We start from the raw sequence: 27,556 nt of genomic DNA, 5'->3' as shown, positions 1-27,556 counted from the left end.
TAAATAAAGTTGATTGTACGTAGCTAAAATTAGATTGACACTTTTAGTACCTTAAAGCCAGAATTGTTCGAATATTTCTCATTTTTTTTACAAAAAGGTAAAATATATCAAAGGGGACAATGCAGATTAACATGTGTAACCTCAAACAGGGTACAGAAAGCTTATAATGTTAATGTGTAGCCATTGAAGATCGAGTTGTATTTGTTCAATCAATAATGAAAGTGAAATATTGAAATAAAAGTTCGCTTTTTGCGGCCAGTTTGGTTCAGATTCACAAAGTGACCACAATAACATAAATAAAAAGCTCACTCGCAAATGAATAATACAATTTGACTTAATTAAATCAGCATTCATTTGAACTTCAATAGAACCTCTTTACTAGAATTGGGTCTCATAAGAATTAGGCGTGTTCAGCTAGTAAAAGTATAAGAACGTCAACATTGAAAGGGAAACACAGGTAAACCATTTGATTGACTGTTTGTTTTTACAAAACCTCATTCTTATAAAGGTAAACACGATAATTAACATATTGTTTTACCTTCGTATGATTTCAAACAAACCTAGAAAAAATATAAGTGCACAAATTTGCTATCTATTTATATCTATATTTGTGTTTAGATCGGGTTATATATCATGGATTTGTGCACGGCTAGTACAGTATACAGTATTTAACCTAATATTTATCATCTTTCGATTTATTTTAACAGGCTTCACATAAACATATTAGTGAATTTTGTTGATGGGATACTAACATAGTCATGATTTTGTCAATTTGACAGTATTAAAGGGACATCTGGGATTTAAACAACATTGTATTTGTGTGAGCTCTTTTTTTGTTGTGAAAAAAAAACATTTTCATTAATGTTTCATCATGAACAACTTAAATATAAATCATTTTTGTTGGCAATTATGTCACACTAAAAATTTATCTGTTTAGATCTTGAATATAATTTTGTCTGTATATTTGGTGAGTTTTTACATCATTAAAACGTATATTACATTAAATAAAATGTAAAATTTACTCAAAATATTATTACCGGAACCATATAATAAATCTTCTGATATATCTAAACAATCCTTTTTTGAAGTCTTAGACATAAAAAAAATCATTCTATTGATATCAAATTTTATAGACAAATTGAGGTAAATGTAAACACTACGAACTAAACATGCATTTGGGTGAAATACAATAGGTATGCATAACTAAGTGTTTCGTGCACGGATCTGAAATATGATAAGCATATAAAATCAAATATTCATTCATAAATTACAATTCTGCATTCCAGCTCCTTTGTTCTACCAGGTGTGATCTCAGTCGGATCAACCCTACTAGATCACCTTAGCTGGAGTGTCCTTGTTCTGCATGCTTTCCGTCGTTCTGTAACTGTTTTGCGGGATAGTTAAATCCACAATAAAGCTTAAAAATATGCATACGGAAAAGACTAACTAATCTAGTGTCAATGCTTGGATTCGAACTCAAAACCTTTCGCATTTAACTCCACAAACCAAACCCCTACAACAGGACGATTGGATACAATCTTTCAGTAATTGGACATATCTAAATGGAAACAAGATAACTCGCCCAAATGGCAAACTGTCCCACTTTTTAACCAATTCAACCTTTTTTGTTACGCTCCCCCCCCCCCCCCCCACTATAGTAATATCTAAGTGAAGACTGTCTCTGATAAGTCGGGTAGTTGTCACAACTAAATTCATCGTAGATTTTCTATTTTTCATAAGTGAAGCTAGTTGACAGAACTCTTGTTCAGTGGGATGTTAACCCCTTTCATAAGTGGGGCAAGTTTTCCCTCAAGAGTGGGGCGAGTTTGTTTAGAAAATTACGATTTATTGTGGGGCTAATTGGCTAGTGGGTGAATTGATATGGTTTCATATTCATTCATCGTGTTCGGGGGTCATACAGGGTATATTATATATTATGTAGTAATATATCAAGAACATTATAATTGTTGTGCGGCGTTCTGAACTAGATTTTATGAATTGTAAATGTTTAGATATATATTTCTATATAATATAATCTAATTTAATAATTTAGAACATATGGGATGTAAAATAGTTATCAAATGCGGACTTGTTTTGTCAGTGTAAGATCATCCTCTGGCCTCCGGCCTTGGAGTGATTTTACACTGACACATCGCGTCATAATGGGATAACAATTACTTACTATACACGCATAGTAAATGCGTTACCAATATCTAGCTAAGGGTTAAATTGAAAGCCGAATGAATACGGATGCAATGAGGTTGAATTATTCACTTGCAATTATATAATTTAAGGGGGCTCGCGGGTCTAAATCTTTTTTTTTTTTAATTAATATAAGATTTCGCTATTTTTTTCTACAAATGAACTTTATCTTATATCTAATAGAAAAATAAAATAAAAAAGAGGGGTCACCGATCATTTACGTTCACAATCTGCCTTCGAAAGAAGCATACATTTTTGTAAAGGTACTTTTTTCTGTTGAACTAATAGGAGAAAAATAGGTAATATCGAAATAAAAAAGGACCTAATTACAGAAATCGCTTAAATATTACAATTATTTAGTTTATGTATAACTTATTTGAAACAATAATAAAAAAATATAGGTCACCGATGAGTAAAAAAAGATATATTAATTTTAATGCCAAAATATCGCATTTTTTCACCAAAGGGAGATAATTTGGAGCTTTTTCAATGATACAAACATTTTAAAAGTCATCTGGGGACGAACAGAATCAATTTTGTGGGGTAAATTGTTGTATCATATCATAAAGTAATAACTAATAGTGTAATGAATAGAATTTCTTATGAAAAAAAACAAATGTTTAATTTTTTGCCGAAATTTTTGTACCCGCGAGCCTCCTTAATAGCTATGTTTCTAACTTTGATTTGACAAAATTGAACTTAACAGACTGCTAAAAGCGAATTGTTATTTCACGTTTTCACTTTCATAAATGAATGAGAAAATAAAATCGTATTTCGTAGTTTAAAAATATTTCTCCCAAGTTAAAGAATTTTCAGATTTTTATTTAATTTGTCCATCAGTGCTTATATTGTTGATAATTTAATTTCTTTGATAAATAGCTTAAATTTGTTGTATACACATCGGGAGCACGTCATTTCGTACGTTCACCATTTAGTACCTCTGCCATTTCGTACCCAACATTTACCATTTCGTACCCATGATAATACCCATTTCGTACCAATAGGATAAATGCATCTACCATTTTGTACCTCAATGACATAAATGTAAATCTTCTGCGAGGTACGACATGGCATACATGTAATTCTTCTCTTAAGTAAGAAATAGTAAATATACAAACCTTTTTTTAAGGTGGTACCTAATACTACAAGGAGATTACTCAGTAAAATCAGCTAAACGATTAAATTACATTGTGTTATTAAGGGAATATTAAGCTTCTCAATGATCAAAATAAGTGTTGGTCAAACTGCTATATAACCAGTGTATTTTTTTCTGATAAAACGGGTGGTTCAAATTTTTTTTAAATTTTTATATATATTTTATATATTTATATGAAGTCTCTGATTGATTGTATAATAAAACTATAACACAGTTTTCCAAACAGTTTGACCAGTATGGCCTTCCTCATTGGAATAAATTACAACATTGAAACAACAATTATATATATTTATATCCAGGTATTTATTACATGTTTTACGATTCAAACTTTTTCACAGTGCTTTCCACTATGTACATTGCTTGCTATGATAACTTTAATTTGTCATATTAATACAACTGTGCCCATAAATTACTGTTTTGTTCGTGATCTTTGATTGTATCTTGACGCGCAATTAGCAAAAAAGAAACTTTAAAAAAAGTAATCATTCAAAGTCAACAAGGAAGACGATAGGTAACAGCACATCCATACAATTATATGACCTACCTCATTGGAATAAATAATAACATTGAAAAAACAATTTTGTATAATATGTTAAGTATTCATTATATGTTTTAAGATACAATCTTTCTTCTCATAGCTTTTCACTATGTTTACTGCTTGTTATGATTACTTTAATTTGCATTACTAAATACAATTGTGTCCATATTTTACTGTACTGCTCAATCGTGATTGTATCTTGACGCGTAATTAGCAAAAAAGAAGTTGTCTCATTTGCAATCATACCACATTATATTTAAAAAAAAGTGATCCTTCAAAGTCAACAGGGACGACAATTGGTGAAAGCACTTCTATACCATATATGTCAAACTCAATTCAATGCATGAATGCAATAATTTATGTATAATATATATTTATGATTGATTTTCTCAAACCATCCGTAAACGAAATATATACAGGTAGACTGTATTGAATATGTCTATTGAACTTGAGATTTACATAATACTGTATACGTTTTGGATGAAACATTTTATGAATATTTTCATAACACAACGTTTAAAGGATTTTAAAGCTTGAATATGGATATACTTAAATATCATATTTCTACTGGATTTTTCTTTATTTTACTTTCAATTTTTGTGCCTAACGGAATGAACGTAATAGGTAAGAATTTGATTTACAAAATTAATCTTAAAGTGATATTTATCAGTATTCTCGCAGTACAGTTGAGGATTTGTTGATTTTCATACTTTTAGTCGTTTTATTTTGAAAAGATTCATTTAAAATTAATTTAACATTAAGATACTGAACCATTGACTTCATATTTTTTACAGTTATTAAGTGTACATATATATTTTACAGATAAATACCTGGGGGTTTTCCAGAGGGGCCTACCTTTATAGGTGGTTGAATGGTCTAATAACTTCGTCGACTGTATCCCTAGCCCGAGGTTGTGAGTTCAAACCCTTCAAGTACATATAACATGTACGTTCGATTCCAACCTAATTTGAGCCAAGGCTCCGTGTTGAAGGCCGTACATTGACATATGACGAATAACATTGAGAATGGAAATGGGGAATGTGTCAAATAGACAACAACCCGACCACAGAGAAGACAAATGGTTTACTTTTATAAAATATTAATTGGATGGAGAGTTCTCACTGGAACTCACACCACACCTTCCTATATCGATGAGTAATCTCTTTGTCAGATTCCCTGCTTTAAACCAACAATCAGTCATGTTTTCAGAATTGTTTTGGACCTATTTAAAGCATTGGGAGTAAAGTTAGTACAGTGATTTTGATGGATATACTGTAAACCAACTTATTTTTGCCAGCGATTTATTGTCGCGACTTTCACTAGTTAAAACAAACCTGAATACAAAAGGTCTAATAAAAGAGAGCTTTCAGATTAGAACGCTGGATTTTCCGTTTTAATGGCTTCCTTATCACTATTTGGGGGTCTTTGTAGGTTACTGTTCTGTGTCAGCCAAGACATTGTGTTGAAGACTTTAACTTTGACGTATAGTGTTTTTTCTTTACAAATTGTGACTTGAATAGAGCGTTGTCTCATTGTCATTCATACCACATCTTCCTGGGTAAAATGAGAATGTATCTATTCGTAAAAATAAGCTGGTTTACAGTATACCTTTCCATCCCATTGTGTCTATGATTTTTTATTGGTTTTTTTTGTTTGTATCGATTTGATGAAATCAGTCTTTTTCAAATTAGTTTTACAGTTTGCTTTTATGTTGTGCTGTTACACCACTATCCCGGTGAATGGGAAGGGTTGAGCAAGCATAAACATAGGCTTTCAGATTAGAACGCTGGTGTTTCCGTTTGAATGGCTTCCTACTAGTCACTTTTTGGGGCTCTTTGTAGTTTACTGCTGGGTGTGAGCCAAAGCTCTGTGTTAAAGGCCGTACATACCTTGCCACTTAGTTCAGATGTTGTCGTTAGATAATATTTTGACAAAAAATATTTTAATGAGTATTGTTTTGTTATGATAATAAATCAGGTAGACAAGTAATATAGTTATCCTAATTAGTTTCCATGTCGGGGCCTTTCAATAGCCAACTACACAGTATGGGATAGTCTCATTGTTGAAAGCCGTACGGTTGCCTATAAGAGGCTACGTTCACTTTATTTGATAATTGTGTTATAATGACATTTTAAATCATACCACATCTGCTTATTTCTAATAAGTCAAAATTATCAAGTAAAGTTTTTCATATTAAAATTGTATAAAATAAATACATATTCTCCTGACATAAGATACAAAAACAGAACAAAGTCATGACAAAGTAATACATAATGCTTGTATTGCCTTATGTCATACCAAAGTCATCCTAAATGGGACATTCATCACAGCGATAAATCAAATCAAACACCGTACTGCAAGTATAATTTTATTCACCACATTTGTCCGTCATGACTCTGTGGTTTTTTTCAAATATTCAATCGGCTATGATAATCCAAAAACTTGGTCTCTAAACATAAACATATACATATATACCTTAGTATAATATGACATTAAGGTGTGTAGGTATTTTGTTTCAGAGACAGGTACCAGTGTGATCGGGGTCACAAAGTCAGCAGTCCAACTGTCGTCTTTCCAATCTATTTTAGATTATTAATTTGCCTTCTTCTTACATGTATTAGCATGCTAATTTTCAAAGTTACATTATAAAAAAAATATTTGTTTAAACGTCAATTTATCAGTGCTCTTCAACTTCGTACTTTATTCGACCTTTTTAACCATTTTTTATTCAAGCGTCACTGCTCAGTCTTTTGTAGACGAAACGCGCGTCTGGCGTAAATATGAAATATTTATCCTGGTATCTATAATGAGTTTATTTATTATCAATTTGTTAGTTCAAAATTTTCAAACGCTTCACTTCTCACGAAAAAAATTTGATACGAGTACTATAAACACATGTGCTTAGCTGTGAATTCGAATGCTACAAACACACAGACAGAAAATTTGTATTACAATATGCACAAGATTTCTAACCAGGCGTTACTGCGTATTTATACATCAAACACATAAATAAAAACTCTTGACAAGATATTGACTGACGCTAGGGAGAAGTCCATAACTTGATTTCTAAAAGTTTTTTCTACCTATTGAATAAATAACAAAAAATACCAAACCCCACGGAATATTTAAATCGGAAAGTCCCTTATCATACGGAGAAATCAAAAACTCTAACACATCAACCGAATGGAAACAACTGTCATATTCCTAACCAGGTACAAGCATTTCCTTTTTTAACAAATGGTGGATTATAACTGGTCGTATAGCTTGTCATACCGCTCACTTGTATAACGGTCGGGAAAAACCCCATTTTATAGTTTAAACATATTTATTTATAGTGGATTGGGAAACAAGTTAAGCAACTTAAATTAATCCCTTTCCACTTTGCGATTTTATGACAACAATGGGTGAACAATACAAATAACAATAATATGTAAAATGTTAAAAATATGGATACAGCAGTCAACATTGTGTTTTATTAGCAAATAAATCTTAAAAATGTATAACAAACCGATATTGTATGTCTAGTCAACAAAAACAAGAAACAAAGTGTTGAAAAGCCAATTATGTACACTTTTTGACAGCCATTGGTATTAAATCAGTTGATAATAGTGGGAGGGACTAATCTATAAAAAAAAAAACAGGAGTCAATGGAAAATAAATAAAATAAAGAGAAAAATGGTTTTAACGATCAGAGAACAAATAAATGAAGGACCTTCTATAAGACGTACCTTCATGATCTTGTCTCTAACTTTTACGATCCGCGTAGATGTAAAGTGCATAAATTTATTCCAATTATGTGTTTGTGAAAACAACATTATATGATTTAGTAATGTTTGTTTACCAGATGGAGGTAGGTCCTTTATTGGGTTTACGGGGATGTGCCAATAATTGAATCATACAATTAAGAGATTTCATATCAAACTAATCTTCATTTTTTTAATGATATTTTATTTTAAAACGCATTTCCGTTTGATAACTATATATTATTTTGGGATATGATCTACATTTCATATGATATATAGATATACTTTTGATGATCCTACATCATTAATGACCAATGATATCAAAGTAAATCAATATTCATTTAAAAAATCATCTTTCAAATAAGTTCACAAAACTTCAGAGTAGCTGTATATATATATATATGAACTATGCGTGATGATATAAATTTAGTGATTTGTTTACCCTTATGTAATGATGAGTCATATTTTCAATACTGTATACAAGTATAAGGTCATTTGTTCTTAAATATTTACATAACTATAGGTACATGTATATTAAAATGGATACGTTCTTTTAGACAAAAAGGTCACAACCCTCCTTAAAATATACCGAAGTTAGTAATACACCTGTGAATTGTTTACTAGTCGTAAACAAACATGACAAACTATATAAAACAACTTGTAAGGCTAGAGTGTCGATCTATTTATGTTTTAGTTTAAATTAGTACACTTCTTTTGTAGTAGTACGTATTCCTGTATTATATAATGTTTGTCTGAATGTGCAACGTGAGTCCTATAGACAGTAATTAGTAAGATTTAAATCAAAATATTATAATCAAAATAGTACGTTTATCTATTTTAGTTAATACATGTGATTCTTTCTTGTTTTTTAAATGAGTCCCGATCATTTTAATACTAGTAACTGTATGCTCAATAACATATATCCGTGCTTCATATACGAAGATTATACCATTGGGTATCCCGTTTGAATAGTTTTATCCTTTATAGGTTGTTGTTCGGTGTGAGTCAAGACTCGTGTTGAAGACATTTATTTGACCTATAATGGTTTAATTTTATAAATTGTGACTTGGGTGGAGAGTTGTCTCACTGGAACTCATACCACATCTGATCTATATTGTTTCTAGAGGAAGAACCAAACAAACAAACAAACAAACAAACAAACAAATAAAAAAACATAAGAGTTGATAAACTTTGTGCCACAAAATAACTAACTTCAACTTCATCAAAAACTATATTGACCAAAACTCTACCTGATGCAGAAAAGACGGACGAATGGACGGACGAACGAATCGGACGCACTAATCGAAAAACATAATGTCTATAATGGGGCCTAAAAATAATTTTTTTCCACATCTTATGTGTATGACAACGTGTGGCATTAGACACATGATGTAAATGTTTCATGTTCACGATTTGTGAAAGCTAATTGCACAATCTTTGTCACACTAAAAGACCATTACAACAACTCCCTTGGGAGTCTATAGGAGGCCCTGTTACACGGCAATGTGTCTGTCCCTGTCAAATAAAAAAAAACTCATTTTCAAATATCAGTACAAATTTTGTTAATATATTTGGTATTTTCACAGGTTAAATAGTTTCAAGTATAAATTATTTGCTGTATAATTTAATTCCTATCAAGGAGTAAAACATACTATTACATAATTTTATGTATATGTTTGTCATACACTGATATTTTTGAAGTCACTCCCTACCATTCAGCCTCAATTTGTTATCCTAGATGTTTACTTCTAATAGTTTTAATTTCACAAACATCTAGATGTTGAAACATAGATTAAAGACTTGCACAACACGAAACCGGTAAAATTTTCTAAAGTTTTTATAATGTAAATTCCCCAGTTGAACTCTGAATACGAAATGATAAAAATGTTACCAAAAAAACAGAGTTTTATATCAATATTATTTGAAGTAGGCTTTTAAATGAAAAATAAATATTTCTGGCAAATAATAAAAAACCATACATACAGTATTTTGATTTATACTAGATAGAAATCTGATTTTACAAAATTTTTAATGTAGTAATGAATGTCTTCAATCACGAGAAATATATTTGGGTTTTTTTTACACTTAAATCCATACTTTTATCCTAAATAAAATATGTGGTTTGATATAAAGGTCTGAGGAACGTGGGGCGAACCCAACGAAATTAAAAAGAAAAACAGTTAACTTCTGGTACCTTTGAAATCTCATCAACAATACAAAATAGACAATAGTAAAACAAACACACATAACAAGCTATAGAACAATTAGGCTTTTACTTTTGAAAATTATGCAATTGAATTACATGCATCTTAAAAACAAACTTCACTTGCGGAATTTTAATTTCAGACACAACAGTTAGAGCTTCAGATGTGACTTTTAAGACTTCTGGTACCTGTAGTTGTTTTTTTTATATTCTTTTTTTTTCGTCACATTAGTACATATCCATGTAACTTTAAAAATTATTCATTTTTTTTAGTTATTATTAGTGTCAGATCTAGGGGATCCGGGGGTTGGAACATACTTTCTTTTTATGATCAATGCTTTTGTATCGGAGCATATGGTTTGAAACTCCATTTATTCTACATTGGAAAACACCTTTATACTTGGTTGAAACCCCCTTTGGAGAAAGGGCTGGATAAGCCTCCGAGACGGCAACTAATTTAGAATATATTAAAATGGGTACGTTCTTTGAGACAAAAGGTCACAACCTTCCCAGAAATACTAGTATACCGAAGTTAGTAATACTCCTGTGAGTTGTTTACTAGTCGTTTACAAACATGACAAAATATATAAAACAAATTGTAAGTCTTGAGTGTAGAACTATAATTATGTTTTAGTTTAAATTAGTACACTTCCTTTGTAGTAAAGGTATACCTATATTATATAATGTTTGTCTGAATGCGCAACGTCAATCCTCTAGTAATTAGTTAGATTAAAATCAAAATATTATAATTAAAATAGTATATTTATCTATTTTAGTTAATACATGTGATTCTTTCTTTTTTTTTTAAATGAGGCCCGATCATTTTAATACTAGTAACTGTATGCTCAATAACATATATCCGTGCTTCATATACGAAGATTATACCATTGGGTATCCCGTTTGAATAGTTTTATTCTTTATAGGTTGCTGATCGATGTGAGCCCAGACTCCGTGTTGAAGACGATTCTTTGACCTATAATGGTTTCATTTTACAAATTGTGACTTGGGTGGAGAGTTTTCTCATTGGCACTCATTCTGCATCTGATCTGTATATTATTGTTTCTAAAGGAAGAGACCAAACAAACAAACAAAAAAATCAAACATATAAACATACCAGTTGATGAAATGTGTGCCACATGATAACAATGTGCTCGCTTAAATTTTCTTTAATATGCACTGCTAAGATTTCTTGCGAAACTTGAAACAATTGAAACAAGAATGTGTCCATAGTACACGGATGCCCCATCGCACTATATATTTCTATGTTCAGTGCATGGACCGTGGAATTGGGGTCAAAACTCTAGTTGGCATCAAAAGTAGAAAGATCCTAACATAGGGAACATGTGTACTACATGTAAGTTTCAAGTCGACTGAACTTCGTCTTAATCAAAAACTACCTTGACCAAAGCTCTTACCTGAAGCAGGAAAGACGGACGAATGTATGAACGAACGAACGGACCCACAGATCTAAAAAAAAACATAATGCCCATAATGGGGCATTGAAATAAAAAAAACTTCCACGTCGTCTTGTGTAAGACAAAGTGTGGCATTTGACATGATGCATATGTTTTATGTTCACGATTTGTGAAAGCTAACTTGACAATATCGGCCACACTAAAAAAAACTATTACAACAACTCCTGTTGCAAGGCAGTCAAAATAAATAATTCCTTATTTTCAAATAACAGTACAAATTTGTTAATATATATGGTATTGTCACAGGTTGGATTGTTTGATAATAAATATCTTTGCTAAATAATTTAATTCCTGTTAAGGAGTAAAACATACAATAACATTATTACATTATTTCTTGTATATGTTTGTCATAAATTGATATTTTTGAAGTCACTCCTTATAGCATATCTACCATTCAGCCTCAATTTGTTATCTTAGATGTTTACTTCTAATAATTTTAATTTCACAAAAATCTAGATGTTGAAACATATATAGATTAAAGACTTGCACAACACGAAACCGGTAAGATTATTTAAAAGTTTTTATAATGTAAATTCCCCAGTTGAATTTTGAATACAAAATGATGAAAATGTTACCAAAAAAAATGTTTAATATCAATATCATTTGAAGTAGAATACGCCTTTTAAATGAAAAATAAATATCTCTGGCAAATAATCAAAATCCATACAATTTTGATTTATACTAGATAGAAATCTGATTTTACAAAATTATTAATGTAGTAATGAATGTCTTCAATCACGAGAAACATATTAAGGAGAAATGTTGTTTTTTTACACTACAATTCATACTTTTACCCCAAAAAAATATGTCGTTTGATATAAAGGTCTGAGGAACGCGGGGCGAACCCAACGACGCAACTGAAAGTTACTTCTAGTCGTCAATATACATGCAGTCTTCTACAATAGACTGGAGTCTACATTCTAGAGCCAACAATAATATATGAAGAAATAGAACTGAAAAACAGTTAACAACCTTTGAATTTTATTCAATAATACAAAAAAGAAAATATTAAAACACACACACATAACATAATATCATTAAGTAAGTGTAAACTCATAATTGTTTACGAATATATGGATACAAGTGAAACTTTTTAAAGGTTTAATCTAGTTTCAAAACCAGTTTTAATCCACCAATTTCTATATAAGGAATGGCCTGTACCAAGTCAGGAATATGACAGGTTTACAAAAAGGGATACATTCGTTTGATGTGTTTGGGCTTTTGATTTTGCTATTTGATAAGGGACTTTCCGATGACCATTTTCCTTGGAGTTCAGTATTTTTGATTTTTTACTTTTTACACATTTGATAGAACAAGGCAAGCTTTGATTTTTGATAATTGCGCAATCAAACCACATGCATCGTAAATACTAAAATATTTCCCTCACGGAATATGAATTTTCAATTTTTTTAAATTTTAATTCTGGACGCACCAGTAAAAGCTTGACATTGGATTATGAAGTCTTCTGGTATTCTGATCTGTAGTTGTTTCTTATCTGTTCTTTTTTTTTTCTTTTTCTGTTTTTTAGTGACTGTACTGTCGTAAACTTTTTCTTTTATGAAAAACTAAAGAGTGTCGACCCCAGAAATAGATACTCTTAACTGCATATGCCAATATCTTTAAATTTGGAATTTTGAGTCTTCAATGTTTTCAGCCTTTTACTCTATTTTGCCTTGTTTACCCTTTTTTCATTCGAGCGTCACTGTTGAGAATTTTGTAGATGAAGCGTGCGTATGGCGAACAAATACACGTATCTATGATGATTTAATTGACTTTTAATAAACATTTTTTTGTATTTATGTAAATGAGTTCTTTTAAAAAAAATAAAAACTAGGAAAGGAACATTCGGGTAACATGAATAAAAGGTGTCTGTTTGATATCAGCGAAAATATAATGTCAGATCCGGGGGTTTGGAACCTACTTTATTTTTTTAGGGTCAATGCTTTTGAATAGGGGCATATGGTTGAAAACTCCATTTATTCTAGATTGTAAAACACTTTTATCTTGGAAAAATCCCCTTTGAAGAAAAGGCTGCATAAGCCTCCGAGACGGCAACTAACTATGAAAATGTATACAAACAGTATGATAATCGTACTGCATCTAGTTGTAGTTGATTCCCTACAGCAGGTCAGTGGCAAGTTTTAGGGTTTTCTCGCCACACTCATTGACATAAAGATATGTTCAGCTCGGGAAATAGTTATCATAAAGTATAAGTTAATTGGATCGAAATCTTACGAAAAAAAAGAAAAAAAACAATCATTCCGAAAATTAACGAAACACCACGAAGTTTAATAACAAATTGTTATTTTTAACCTCTCGATCCTTCTCTCTGTTTTGGCATTTACGATTTGTTCTTATTTACATCATTCCTTGTCTGTTGTTTAATTTATTTTTGCAATTGCGCGATTTACTGCTGTACAAATTCGTAGAAGTTCAGGAGGAATGATATCTTTTATTCTAAGGTTGGGTATTTTTTTCAGACGCCGCTTGTACTTTGCCTGAAGATCTGCAAAGTAGCACGTGGGAATATAACTACACAGACGTATCAAACACACAACAGTCAAAATCTCTCGCCATCTCAACTACAACGCTACGGGATTCCGTAATCAGTTTAGATGGTCGTGGGACAACGTTGGACGATTGGACTTGCATAAATGGTTTAACCATCTCTAGCACTGAGGGAGTTGTGGTTTTCAAGTAAGACATATCTAAAATTTATTTAATTGCATTTTACTGTAAAAAAAATGAATGACTGAAAAGTCTTAGAGGTAAAGTCAATAAGACAGCTACCGAACGTTGAAGGGTATGGGATGTTATCCGCCATAAGGCTTGTACAATTCTTAATTTGTAAAATATAAATTTTGTAATTTGTAGCATGTTATATTTTAATTTGTAAAAGGCAGTTTCTCGATTTGTAACATGTACGTTGTCCATCTGTTACCAGAATTTCTTGATATGTGAAATGTAACTTTCTAATTTGATACTGTATTTTCCTTCTTCGTTACATGCATTTCCACATTTCTTAAATTCAGAGGCATATATACACATATATGTATATGTCTCTGTTAAATTTTATAACAAATCACTCCGAATATTTTTTTGTTTAGTGCATTTATTAGCTAAACATGTGAACAACCGTACTATATATATCAATATATATATATACAACTCGTCTAAACATCAACTCAACAATGTTAGATCTGTAAATTTGCTTTCGCAAATATTTGGTTCTTCCTTCGCCGGGATTCGAACCCATGCTACTGTGATATCGTGACACTGCAGCCGTCCCGCTAGACGACAAGACCACCTTGGCTCTACAAAAATAAAGCTTTCAGTGTCCGTGTGTTACCTTTCCTCGTCAGTTTTAATCTAGCGGCGTACTACAGTACATGATATATAAGGCATGGAGATGTTATTGTTACAGATGAGCTCAATTGTCTATAGTAAAGGATCCTACAAATTAATGTAAGATACAGTCACAGAAAATAATTATAGTTATAAGTACGTCTGAGTCAGTGACAACTCTAAAACAGATGTATCCATCGGATCGCCATCAATTATGGTGATACATGGCTGTGTACATAATGTATATACAACTCGTCTAAACATCAACTCAACAATGTGAGATCTGTAACTTTGCTTTTGCAAATTATGGTTCTTCCCTCGCCGAGACTCGAACCCATGCTTCTGTGATATCGTGACACCAAATCGCCTGCACTACAGCCGTCCCGCTATATATATAAAGATTGACTTTTATATGCATTTGTGAATGAAATTTCTATATATTTAAAGGTGTAATTCAACCAAATGACAAAACGTCACATCCGGCTTCACGCGAAAAAGAGTCAAAAACAAAGGCTAAATTAAACTTTCATTTCAATGCATACAATTGTAAGAGCCATGAACATATATCGTTGTTTGTTTTAAGCACCTTCAATTTTTACTTGGTGTTTTATGTAGGCTTGGGGGTTACAAAGCTTTCAATTTTAAAGCCTGTAAACATGAAAAAATGATGTGTACATTTATATATCTCAAGTATAATATGTAATAAAATGTCATGTGACACTTTTTCTCGGCATGTTGAGACCCTACTCATGCAGAGCATTTCTTTAATTATATACAACGATAAATTATGTATGCTTTCTTTTTAAAAGTGCCAAATAATAAATAACATTTGTTGTAAATAAAAGACTTCTTTACTGGAATTACCAATGATATTGATGTAAGAGACATTTCTTTGTTTAAGTATAACAACATGAGGTCAAGGACTGCATGTTCAATGCACGATCATCCTTTTTTATCCTGCAATTGGGTGTCCTAGTATACAGACTCAGCCATACAGATATCGCTATGCTGTATCTGTATACTATACAGATATCGCTTTAAAGCTCCATCTACTGCCGGACTGAGTAATGTTTGAACCTGCGTGACCTCATAATGTATTGTAGTCGCATTCCAATGACGATAGACAATTGTCGATTTTAAAAGGATTGTATTACAAAATCAACCATGTCAATTTTAGCATGCGTGTTTATTGAATGTCAAGTCTGAAGCGTAGGACAACTCTTACACTTCTGTTTCAAATTTGACAATGTTTTGGTCATGATTGTTTTTTTACTGTTGAAATTAGCTGTTATGTTAAAATAGATAATCATTCAACTTGAGAGATGAATTATTGTTGACCATTCGAGATTCTGTTATAGATAATGCAGATTTTAAGGTTTTTCTTGTTGTAGAACACACCGAGGGGTGTCAGGATTGATCAAATGAAAGACCGACCAGAATTAATTGCAGGATAAAGACAATAACTGTTTAGTGTCTTTAAATATAAGCTGTATTTGTACTCGGTTCGAAACAAGTGTAGTAGCTCGCTTAAAGCTCGCATACACCTTGTTTCCTAGCCTCGTACAAATACAGCTGATATTTAAAGACGATAAACAGTTAATGTCTATTTATTGTCTGATTGGTCAGTTCTTGAGATGGTAATTAACATCATATTTCTATAATTCAATTCAATTCAATATTGTATTTACATGTGCTCGGACACGCGGTCATTCGCCTTTATTTTGTTAGTGAGAAAAGATCGTTTTTTTAGTTTTAACTGAACTCCCTCCTACTATCCTCCCTTTTTAGCTTTGTTATAGAGGACATTAGTATCTTTAAACATCAATTAATGACAGAATTCGTTGTAGAGTTTATATTCTAGTATATATATATATTTTAGTGAGATATTTATTTATCTCACTTTTATTTGTCATTTATATCAGAGACATATAATACGTATTATATGTGTCTGTTTATATGAATAAATTTATTATGTAAGGTGTGGCACTTTTTCAAACCCACCTTTGCTTATTAAAGTCATTGTCATTTATGCAGTGCTATTATGATTGTTAAGATGTAAGTTGAATAAATTAATTTCTGAATACTTGACATTTTACTCAACTTAACACCAAACATAGCTCAGACTCTTTGATCTAGGACATTTATACAAGGTTTTCTCGTTATTATTTGTATCTAGGAACAATAGCTGACAAAGAAGACTTATACGAGTGGTGGGGCAGACTCTTTTCAATTTGGTATATGATATGCTTACGGATGTTCGCTTGTCATGTTTGGATTTTTATCAGATTTTCGGAATCCTCTTGTTTCATTCATTTGAATATCTTAACAATTTTTGCCCATTCAACCCCATTTTTCTTTTTATAAATCTTTACTTGTATAATTATGAGCCATCTGTAAAAGTTTTATAAAATCCTTGTTATTTTTTGGTAGTTTTTGAGAACTCAAACTTGTCAATGATAAATCTATGAAAAATCAAGAAATAACATTTCCACAAATTTCAATGGCTAATATCTCGAAAAATAGCACATTGACCCCTATATATGTTTTGCTTTTTTGATTCCTTAATAAATCCACTATCAATTATACATGTACATGTATATACATGTACTTGTTTTATGAACAGCTATTTATTTTGAAACTCAGTAGCGAACTTCCTAGATATATATTTCAGAAGTGACTCAACCTATTCCGATGGACCTTCCAATAACTACAGGCTGTACCTATGTATGAAATTTACAAAAGTGACCCCAGATTTATATTACTTTTACCTTTTGTCAGGTATGTAACTTTATTTCCAATTAGACAACACCGAAACAATTTAAAAGTTTGGAAAGTGAGTTGAGCGCAGATACACTTAGGCAAGTTCAAATTGATCTCATAAACCTTACCAACACCATCATAGACCGCAATGAAGGTTGGTTAAGGGCCGAATACTTGCTCGGGAAAGGTTTTGAATAATGAATATAAGGACAGTTTCCTCAGAAGGCATTTATTAAAAAACATAGAATAAGTCACTCATTTTCCTGCCATTACTCACTTGTTCTGCCATCACTTGTTTCCAGTAACTCCGGCTTCCATACTGGACTTACTGTTTGAAGATTTTTTTTTCAATTATACCAGTTCAAAAAACAAGTTCTATTCATTTGGAGTGGATGTACAAGAACGCAGCCATGTTCATTTATTTAACCTAATTAAATGGAATTTTAACTATTTTTCTAATCATTATTAAACTGCTAATTATTTTGTGGTGTTTAAATACGCAGTCGCTGTTGCAATTGCTCTACCATTGTTAAATTCGAAATATTATACCAATTGAGATCGGTCAGGACTGTTTTTTGGAACTGTTTTTTGGAACTGTTTTTGGAACTGTTTTTTCCACGCAGTTGTTGTGACATCTTACCTGTCGTCACCTTTAGAATTTAATAGTTGTTCATATCGCAAATTTCAATTTTTATTTTGGCATATCTTTTCAGTCTTTGCGTCATGTTTGGAATTTTTAAAATTGTACCAACGTCTATGTTACAAAGTATTCGCCTTAACTGTTGGGTTTTTTTTTTTGGTATACATTTCAAGATTGTGATAGTTTTATAAAAAGAACAGATTGACATGATTCATTTTACATTTTGATCATACTGATGAAGGATATCTGTTTTCCGAAATATCTAACATTTGTGTATCGTATTGTTATGTTTGGTGATGTACCCTATTAGACTGGTTATATATTATATTTTGCAGTGTACTGTATCATAATTATATGATCTATCGCCCCGTAAAACTTATCGTTGGTTATTATTCAGTCATTTGATATTGTATAGTGTAGTTTGTCATATATTTAGTACAAAATACAGCTATTTTGTATATCTAATAAAGGTTCTTTTTTCCAGTCTGTATCACCTACCCTGTATCTCATACCCCGTATCGCATGGTTAAACCCGTATCGCATATCCCGTATCGCATGGTAAAACCCGTATCGCATACCTTTTTTTTTTTTTTTTTTTTTTAACTAAAGTCAGTTTTTAGGGGTTTTTTTGCTTAAGAATTTTTTTTCTAAAAATAGGTAATTTTTTGGAATGACGTCATTGTTTGGTATGTAACGTCACGTACATCAAGTTTTCATATTGTATGTGACGTCACGAACATCAAGTTTTTACAACATATTTTTTGGCACACTCAATGCAACTATAAAAAATACAAAACACTTAAATATATACAATAATAAACAAAAGATTTTCAAAACAAAAGATTGTAAGGTAACCTAGGTGCTTCGTATAAATAATTGAGCAGTTATTTTAAAGCTTTGAAACAAGACAAAAGCAGAACTGAAGGTAACCCAGTGCTATGGATCAGAAAACAGTTCATATACTTTAATACTCTTCTGTTGAAATATATGATAAAGCGTATAATACATGGCAAAATCCGTATCATATGCCGTATCACCCTCGACCAATATCATCCCTCGGGCCTAAAGGCCCTCAGGCTGATATTGATGTCTCGGGATGATACGACATATAATACGGATTTTGCCATGTATTATTCTCTATGTACACAATCACCGACAACAAGTCACTCACAAAACATGTACATACACACATGCACGCCCATATTGAAAAATATGTCGACTAGGGTTAAAATTATTAAGAATTTTAAAGTAATTAAACATGATGGTAAAACATGTGTGTTTTGATTGATTTATCTAATTTCAAAACGGAATCGTCTTAAAATTGAAGTTAAATATATACACGATATGTTAATTCCTTCGAATGATGACGAAAAAAATCTTTTTACGCATCGTTGCCAATATAATGGAATTTGATGCGACTGTTATACAAATGAGATTATTAGCTAGCTATTACACCAGGTTAAATCCACCATTTTCTACATAACAAAATGAGTATACCGAGTCAGGAATATGACAGTCGTTTAATGTTTTTGAGATTTTGATTTTGCTTTGATTAGGATCTTTTCGTTTTGAACTTTCCTCGGAGTTCAGTATTTTTGTGATTTTACTTTATAAATCTTCAAGCATATATCGAAGATTATATGCTTACAAATGTATATATAAATCAAAATACACATAATTACAAGTGCTGGATCCAGGGGGCAAAGAGCCGTATAAAACCCTCTCCTTTGGTTGTTCCAAAGATACATAATATATATAAGTTCACTATATAGAAGTATACAAAATCTTCTACACATTTTTCGCAGTGACTTGGCAGTATATTATATCATATTTTCGCGAATTAAGGCCCCTTTTAATTTATTATATGTAACTTTGTTATGTTCTTTGAACAGATATTTATGAGGACGTAACCCCAAAAGAAAGAACGTTCGGGACAAAGGACAGTCCATCTAATGATGCTCCAATATGTAGCACTTTCTGTCAATACACAGGTACACCACCGAAAATTCGTACATTAAGAAAACCAGGTATGTTATATAGCCTAATAATAATTGTATCCTTGATGTTTAACAGATTTTGGGTAAAGATTGCAAGCCATGCAATCAAAACAATATGTTCCTGACTATTATTTTTCTTTCCCGATATCAAAAATTTACCTGTCTGGAACTTTGTGTGGAATCCTCGTGTTTAATCAGTTTTCTTGATTTGTTATACTCCTCCCTGTATATGTATCACACAAACTCTGTCTGGATAAAGGGGGTTCCAACCCAGGATTAAAAGGAGGGCTCCAATCATATGTCCCTATTCAAAAGCAAGTATAGTAAAAACAAGTGGGAGGTTGCCACCCCTCTGAAGAAATTACGATGAGATCGTGTATATAGAGTACGACCCCTTGCTCAACGTTTCAAGACATTGCTGAATATTAATGTTGTTGTAAAGTATTACATATATATGGATTTGAACAAAAGAATATAACAGCATATTTAACACAAATAGTCGAATCTAATTACTTCAAAATACTTGTATGTGCAGCATTGCGGGGATGTTGCATCGTTTTTTTCGTCAGAAGGGCATACGATACAGTTACAGGGGAAGGTAATGACGTTGATAACGTAAAATGTTATTTTCGCGACGTCAAACTGTGACTTATCGGGAAAAGATGCATTTTTCGACTGATTTTTATCATTCAAATTGATTTAATTTGAAAACGAGTTCATGGACCCCTATTTTTCAAAACAGCAATTTGTTTCATTTTACAGGGAGATTATGTGACCCAAATTTTATAAAACTGTAAATAGAGGATTTTTTTTTCAATTTTGATTTACATGCAGCAAAAAATTACGTTTTCCCCACTATTCGTGAACATTTGATAAATATGAGTTATTTTTGAATAAAAATTGCATAATTTTTAATGACACTTATAAAATACATAAAATTAACGATTATTTAACAAAAAAACAATTTGTGTTTATCTTTTAAAACAAAAAAGTTATGTCTTTCTTTCGAAAAAGAAAATACAGCCACAAATCAGGGGCCGTGTCAATGAAAGTATCCTAGGATATGTCCTAAGATAGGTCTTAGGACATTATTTAGGATGGTCTTAGGACGTGTCTGAGACATGTCTTAGGATGTAAAACAAAACTGTCTTAGGACAGTCCTAACTAAGATGGTCATAGGACCATCCTAACACATTTATTGAATTAAAAATATATGTAGAGATTTGTATGAAAAAGATTGAATTGCATTTTAGAACCTATATGTAAAGAGAGGGAGGATGACTCTTAAATAGAAAACAATTAACGCAAAATAAAAGTTATTTTTTTACGGAATACTCATAAATACGTTATCAAATATAAAAGATATAAATATTTAATTTAATACGAAAACAAAAGTAAATGGTCACAAAAATTTGTGATATTCGTGGTGCAATTTTAGTACATAAACTAGTTTTGTCCTTAGGTCCACTCCATTTTATTACATGTATCGAATCAGGATAAGGTAAAAAAAAAAGTAAACTTCTTCCCATATTTGAATTATTTAAAATATGTTGCTTATGATGATAGTATTGTTTAGGCTTCAAAAAAGGCAGCACAAAATAATTTAATACATGTATAATACAATTAAATTTTTAACAAACATTAAAACAATATTTCATTTTTATATCAATTTTATCTAATGAAAGTTTAATATTGTATTTTTAGAATTGAGTTTATGCCATATTTGTTGTTTTTATTACGTTTAGGACGATGTAATCTTTATGACTATCCTAAGACACCTAATTGTGTATCCTAACTTTAGGACCAACTTTAGGACATATCTTATTTTAGGAGACTTTCGTTAACCCGACTTAGGACTAAGACGTGTCATAAGACCATCCTAAGACATGTCTTAGTCCTAGGACAGCTTCGTTGACACGGCCCCTGATGTTTGAGCAAAATATACAAAATTTCGACCTTATTTTACTCAAAAAGTAGCACATGAAGGGATATTTTGTATTACATATTTGATTGAATCAGGTAAAAAATAGCCTAAATGCAAATTTTTATCAACTTGTAAATACAGGTTCAAAACTGTATCGTATGCCCTTATACCCTTTAAAAAAACTATAAAAATGTCCAAAAAAATTGAAACAATCACTCTCTCGGTTGTTGTCTCTCTCAAAATTTGGTTGGATATATATAGCCTTTTGGCAAACATTAATTTTGATCATTGAGAAGCTTAATACTTCCTTTTATATACAACATGATTAAAACGTTAAGCTGATTTTTTAGAGTTATCTCTTTGTAGTGTTAGGTACCACCTTTATTCATTATTATATGTTTGTTCACAGGTACAATGGACAGCTTGCCCAGCAGTACACCATTGTGTGCGTGTGGAAGCTCATGCAAAAGTAAAGCCTATTCTATAGGTAGGTTTTAAGTTAAAGGTTGCATGAAATGCAATCAAAACGTTATGGGACTGACTTGATATATAAATGTTCCCAGGCTAATCACTACTTTTTAAATACACAAAATATAGTGCATTGAACGTATACATCTTAAATATCCTATACATAAACAATTCTAAAAACTTATCGATCTAATATAAGATCTGATATTCAAGGCACACAATACGGTTACACTTGTCAGGAAAATTACATTACTTTTGCAAGGTGCAGGAATCTAATATCTGTTCTAAAAATATGAATTATGTTTTTGTTAACCTTATTTTTAAAAATTGGAGTTATCTTTCTGTGTCTAGAATAGCTGCTAAATCAACTACAACAAATTAAATGCAATATTTCAGTTTACTTCACTCCGATAAATAGAAGCAATCTTTACTGTCAGTTTAGTTTTATTTAAAGTGGATTGGGAAACAAGTTTTGCTACTTATATTCATCCCTTTCCACTTTGCGGGCTTAATTACTGTCAGTGCTTTCAAGCGCTTTAATTAAGGATTAAGGTTAGATAAGACTAATCAAAACACCAGTGTCACGTGTTGATAGCTATCTTTCGTTGTCTTACGCTACGTGCCAGGCTTTATGTATGCATTATATAGATAAGATGCTCTGAATGCTTCCGTCAAACTATGTATTGATAATATACTCTCAAAAGTTCAAAAGCTACAATCTGATGAAAAAATGTATGTGCATAATAGAAACACAAAGGATAAGGGGTAGTCATCCATGAAACAAAATCCTTACATGCACAACAACAACAAAAAACACACAAAAAGAAAAGGAACGACGCTTGTATTGCTGATCTTCATCTCAAAGACGCAGTGAGGCCTACACTATGTTTAATTAATAAGATACGATGAAAAATACATATTATGTAAAAATTACATGGCGTTAGAATATATATCTTTTCTACATACAATTATAATTGATCAACAATAGTAACTGCAATTCAATTATAATTGCCTAGATTGATTGTATTGCTTTAAAATTAAAAAAAAAACACTTTTTTAATTTACTTCTATCACTCTGACGAGTGTAGATTTGAGGTAGCAATAATATAAATAAACACTAATGTAATAACATTGTGATTGGAAATCAAAAAGGAGGTGAAAAGTCTCAAAGTTAACATACAATCTTCAGTCATCTATCATTTCCATAGAGTTACATTTGTATTTATTTTATACGCTAAAATCTGCTTTTTACATGACAGATTTCAACAAAACTTGGACGATTGTCTATGTGGCTGTAGGACTTGTTTTCAATTTTCATATTCGATAGCTATGGACATGATAGATATAAACAATAGGTACGTGATAATATTATTTAGCATGCTTTATATTCCTGTATCAGATACGTACATTCTGCATTATATACACAGGATATCAAAATAAATTCTATTTTTATTTATTACCTACCCAATTAAAACGTAAAATATTGTCTTTTCTATGTGGATCCTTATAAGGAATTTCGGTTTATAATGATCTTCAACTTGAAATATCGTTAGGACAATTGATTATTAACTGATTCGAGCGTCTCTGGTGTTATTATACGCAGATGATACAGTGTTATTTTCGGATAATGCATCCGATCTACAGTTGCAATTAGATGTATTCTTTGAATATTGCAGTACCTGGAAATTAAAAGTTACTACTAGTAAAACTAAGATTATAATTTTTTCTGGTGATAGATTACCCAAAAATATTAACTTTATATATGACGGAAATGCATTGGAGATAGTCAATGAATAGACCACTTTCGAGTTCATCCGTCACCGGAAAAAAACTCGTCAATTATACGCGCCTTTATCACCGTCATTTGTGCGTTTAGGGGCGTCGTCACTTCCATTCCAATGTTGAGCGAGTGGTTGGAAAACTATAATTCTATATTGTACGAATTATTCGGCAAATTGAATTCTCAAAATTGACAACCAGCACTGCTGTCATTAGGGAATTGTCATTAAGTACCTACAGAACAACCATTATTTCTAGTTTATCCTACACAGTCACAGTGACGATCACTAAGACGCTTGATGAACGTAAATAGTGCAGGGATACAGGCGAGCCCCTCGATCTGGTAAATGACGTCATAAAGGCGTGTATAATTGACGAGTTTTTTCCGGTGACGGATGAACTCGAAAGTGGTCTATTGACATATCTTGGGTTGAATTTTTAAAGAACAGGTAGCTTTATGAGTGCTAAGAAGATTTAAGTTAGAAAAGCAAATAAACCAATGTATGAAGTATTGAGAAGGGGGAGGTTGCACAACTTGTCAGTGAAATCACAATATGATCTTTTTGATAAAATTGTGAAGCCAATTCTCCTGTATGCGCTTGATATTTGAAGTTACAGTAATACTGATATTATAGAAAAAGTGCACCTAAAATTTTGTAAACTATTATTAAACCTTAAGAAGTTGACACCCAATTTTATGATTTATGTTGAACTTGGTTTTTATCCAATGTCTTTATATATACAGCTGCGTATGGTTAATTTTTGGTCAAAAATTGTAAATGGGGATGATAACAGGATTGCTAAAATACTTTACAACTACATGTTCTTGAAAAATTCGGACAAACAATTTAGGTCAGATTGGTTGAAATACATTAAAGATATATTAGATAAATGTGGATACAGCAATACATGGTTGTCACAAGGAAATTTTAATTCTAAATGGTTAGGTATTAGTTTAAAACAAAAGTTATTTGATCAGTTTCAACAGAAATGGAGAGCTGATATTGACTGTTCGCCAAAAGGTTTGGCCTACAAATTGTATAAACAAAATTTTGAATTTGAGGAATATCTGAATATTTTAATGATAAAGATAGAATAACACATTGTAGATTTCGTACGGGTAACCATAAGTTACCCATCGAAACTGGTAGATGGAATAAGATTGAGCGAAACCTAGATAGTGTTACTTATGTCATTGTAACGAGATTGGTGATGAATTTCATTACACTTTGCAGTGTAGTTCTTTGGCAAATTTTCGAGCACAATATTTGGATATTTTTTTTTGCACAGATGTAGCATATTAAAATTTGAAAAACTATTTCAGTTAAAAATAAAAAGTAAGTTGAAAAAGCTGTGCAAATTTATCAGGGTTATAACTTTTCAAGTCAGTCTTCCTGGTTAATCACCACTCTTCTTTACTTTACTGTTTATTAAATTTTATTTGATATTTTCATATCATCTTGTCATGTGTATTTTTTTTTATGTTATATGACTTTTGATTAACTTCTTTGTACCATTGTATCTTTATGGTGTTTAAGAAATAAAGAATCTTGAATCTTAATTCTTGGTGCGTCTTGTTTAGATGATAGTTCTAGTTAACATAGTTTTAAGAGTGGTATCTTTGATTAAGTTTCATCTGTGTGAGATACTACTATCTATACCTACATGTAATTGACTAAATTCGGGTGTAAAATTCAGTTTGACAGCTTCAGACGTGATACAATTTGACTTTTTTGAACTGGACCAAATCACTACTTAATAAAATAAAGATTCAGCACCCAAATTTGTTTAACATGTAATTACATCCCCCTACTTAATATTTCATGCATTTAATATCAAGAAATAAATTGGGAAAGTGTATTAAATAAAACATGCAAGTTATACACTGCTTACACTAGGGACTATATTCGTGAAAACTAAAGGACGATAACTGTGTCCTTGGACCACGGAGCGACCAATACATCCTCTGTCTGTGCCTTTACATTGCACGAAGAAACCGATATAACATCATTAATTTTGTTGTCTTGTACACTACACGAAGCGGCCGATGTAACATCTGTTCTGTCGTGGTACAGTACATTGCAAGAAGCAATCGATACAAACGTGTTCTGTTGTGGTACACTGCAACCGATGTAACATCTAATATGACACACAAACAGATTAGGTTTGTATATACAGATGCAGTTTAGGAATACGATGTGCTCCAATTGCTGTTGCATTGATTTCATTTTTTTTCACAAGAATGCTGTCATGAGTACACCTATCCTGTGTAATTTTTTCGGTCAGAAATCGTATGCAACTTATACATGCATAATTGGAAAATGTATTTTTGTGTTACTCTGTTTTTTTCGTGACCAACTTGGTAAGGTGTACATGGTTTAAAACGAGTCATCAGCACTCAACTTCCATTGGAGTCAAAAATTACGTCAATAGGAGGCAAAGCTCGCTCATGATGTAAAACGAATGATGTTATAATGCTCAACTACATTTTTGTAGTTGAATGTACTTTTCATCAGTGACACAATTTGATCTATGTTTTCGTTATTTTCATTTCAGACCAAAATGGTGCCAACTCTCAGACTAGACAGATAGGATAAAGTGAATTGGTGAAAAGATTACTGAAATATATCTTCTAAAATATTATTCTTGCCATCTACTTAATGTATATTTAAACGAAACTGTAACTTAATGTTTTTACTAGTAATACAACACTTATAGTTAATCTCTCGTCCTGAGTATGCATGAAGTATTTGCCACTGGATGTTAAGCAACCAACAATCAATCAAACTTCTAATAGTTAATCTCTTCTTGTAAGTGTACAAACAGTTTAAATATATCACTGAAAGTTAATTACTAATTAACAAATCAAGATCTTCAAGTCTTCAAGTTTGCTTTAGATTTTTTTTACATGGAATCGAACTTCTTTTTAGAAATGAACAATATATACTTACAAGTACGTGTATATGTCTCTCGTCTTTCAACTGTTAAAGGTAGTTAACAAATATTTATGCTTGTTAAAATTTTAATAGTATAATAATGTTTATAAGTTCATCTGTACAGGGATTTTCATTGTATTGTGTATATGACTATCGTCCTGAGAATGCATGAAATATTTGCAACTGGACGTTAAGCAATCAAAGAATTTATGTAAGTTAGAGACTACGTGTTAATTCAAAATTATACGTTAGGTAGAGACTACATGTGAATTCAAAATTACACGTTAAGTAAAACATAAGCCTAAATTAAATATTGGTCTATCGATTGATTCGTTATAGTCAACTTAGATTGATTGATTGGTGTGTAACGCCTCTTTCAATCAACACTAG

At 31.5% G+C, this 27,556-nt stretch overlaps 1 protein-coding gene across 1 annotated transcript; it reads left to right on the top strand.

Moving 5' to 3' along the window:
- The first annotated feature begins 4,286 nt into the window (after positions 1 to 4,286).
- On the top strand, positions 4,287 to 23,806 carry LOC134695978 (uncharacterized). Its single transcript, XM_063557485.1, has 6 exons — positions 4,287 to 4,520; positions 13,798 to 14,014; positions 17,334 to 17,440; positions 19,955 to 20,089; positions 22,393 to 22,470; positions 23,711 to 23,806. Exons 1-6 carry the CDS (start codon positions 4,436 to 4,438, stop codon positions 23,776 to 23,778), a joined length of 690 nt encoding a protein of 229 aa, XP_063413555.1. The 5' UTR covers positions 4,287 to 4,435; the 3' UTR covers positions 23,779 to 23,806.
- Positions 23,807 to 27,556: the final 3,750 nt, after the last annotated feature.

This window comes from Mytilus trossulus, chromosome 14 (genome assembly GCF_036588685.1).
Source record: "Mytilus trossulus isolate FHL-02 chromosome 14, PNRI_Mtr1.1.1.hap1, whole genome shotgun sequence".
NCBI classification, from domain to species: Eukaryota; Metazoa; Mollusca; class Bivalvia; order Mytilida; family Mytilidae; genus Mytilus; species Mytilus trossulus.
This window is presented reverse-complemented; position numbering and strand designations above follow the sequence as displayed.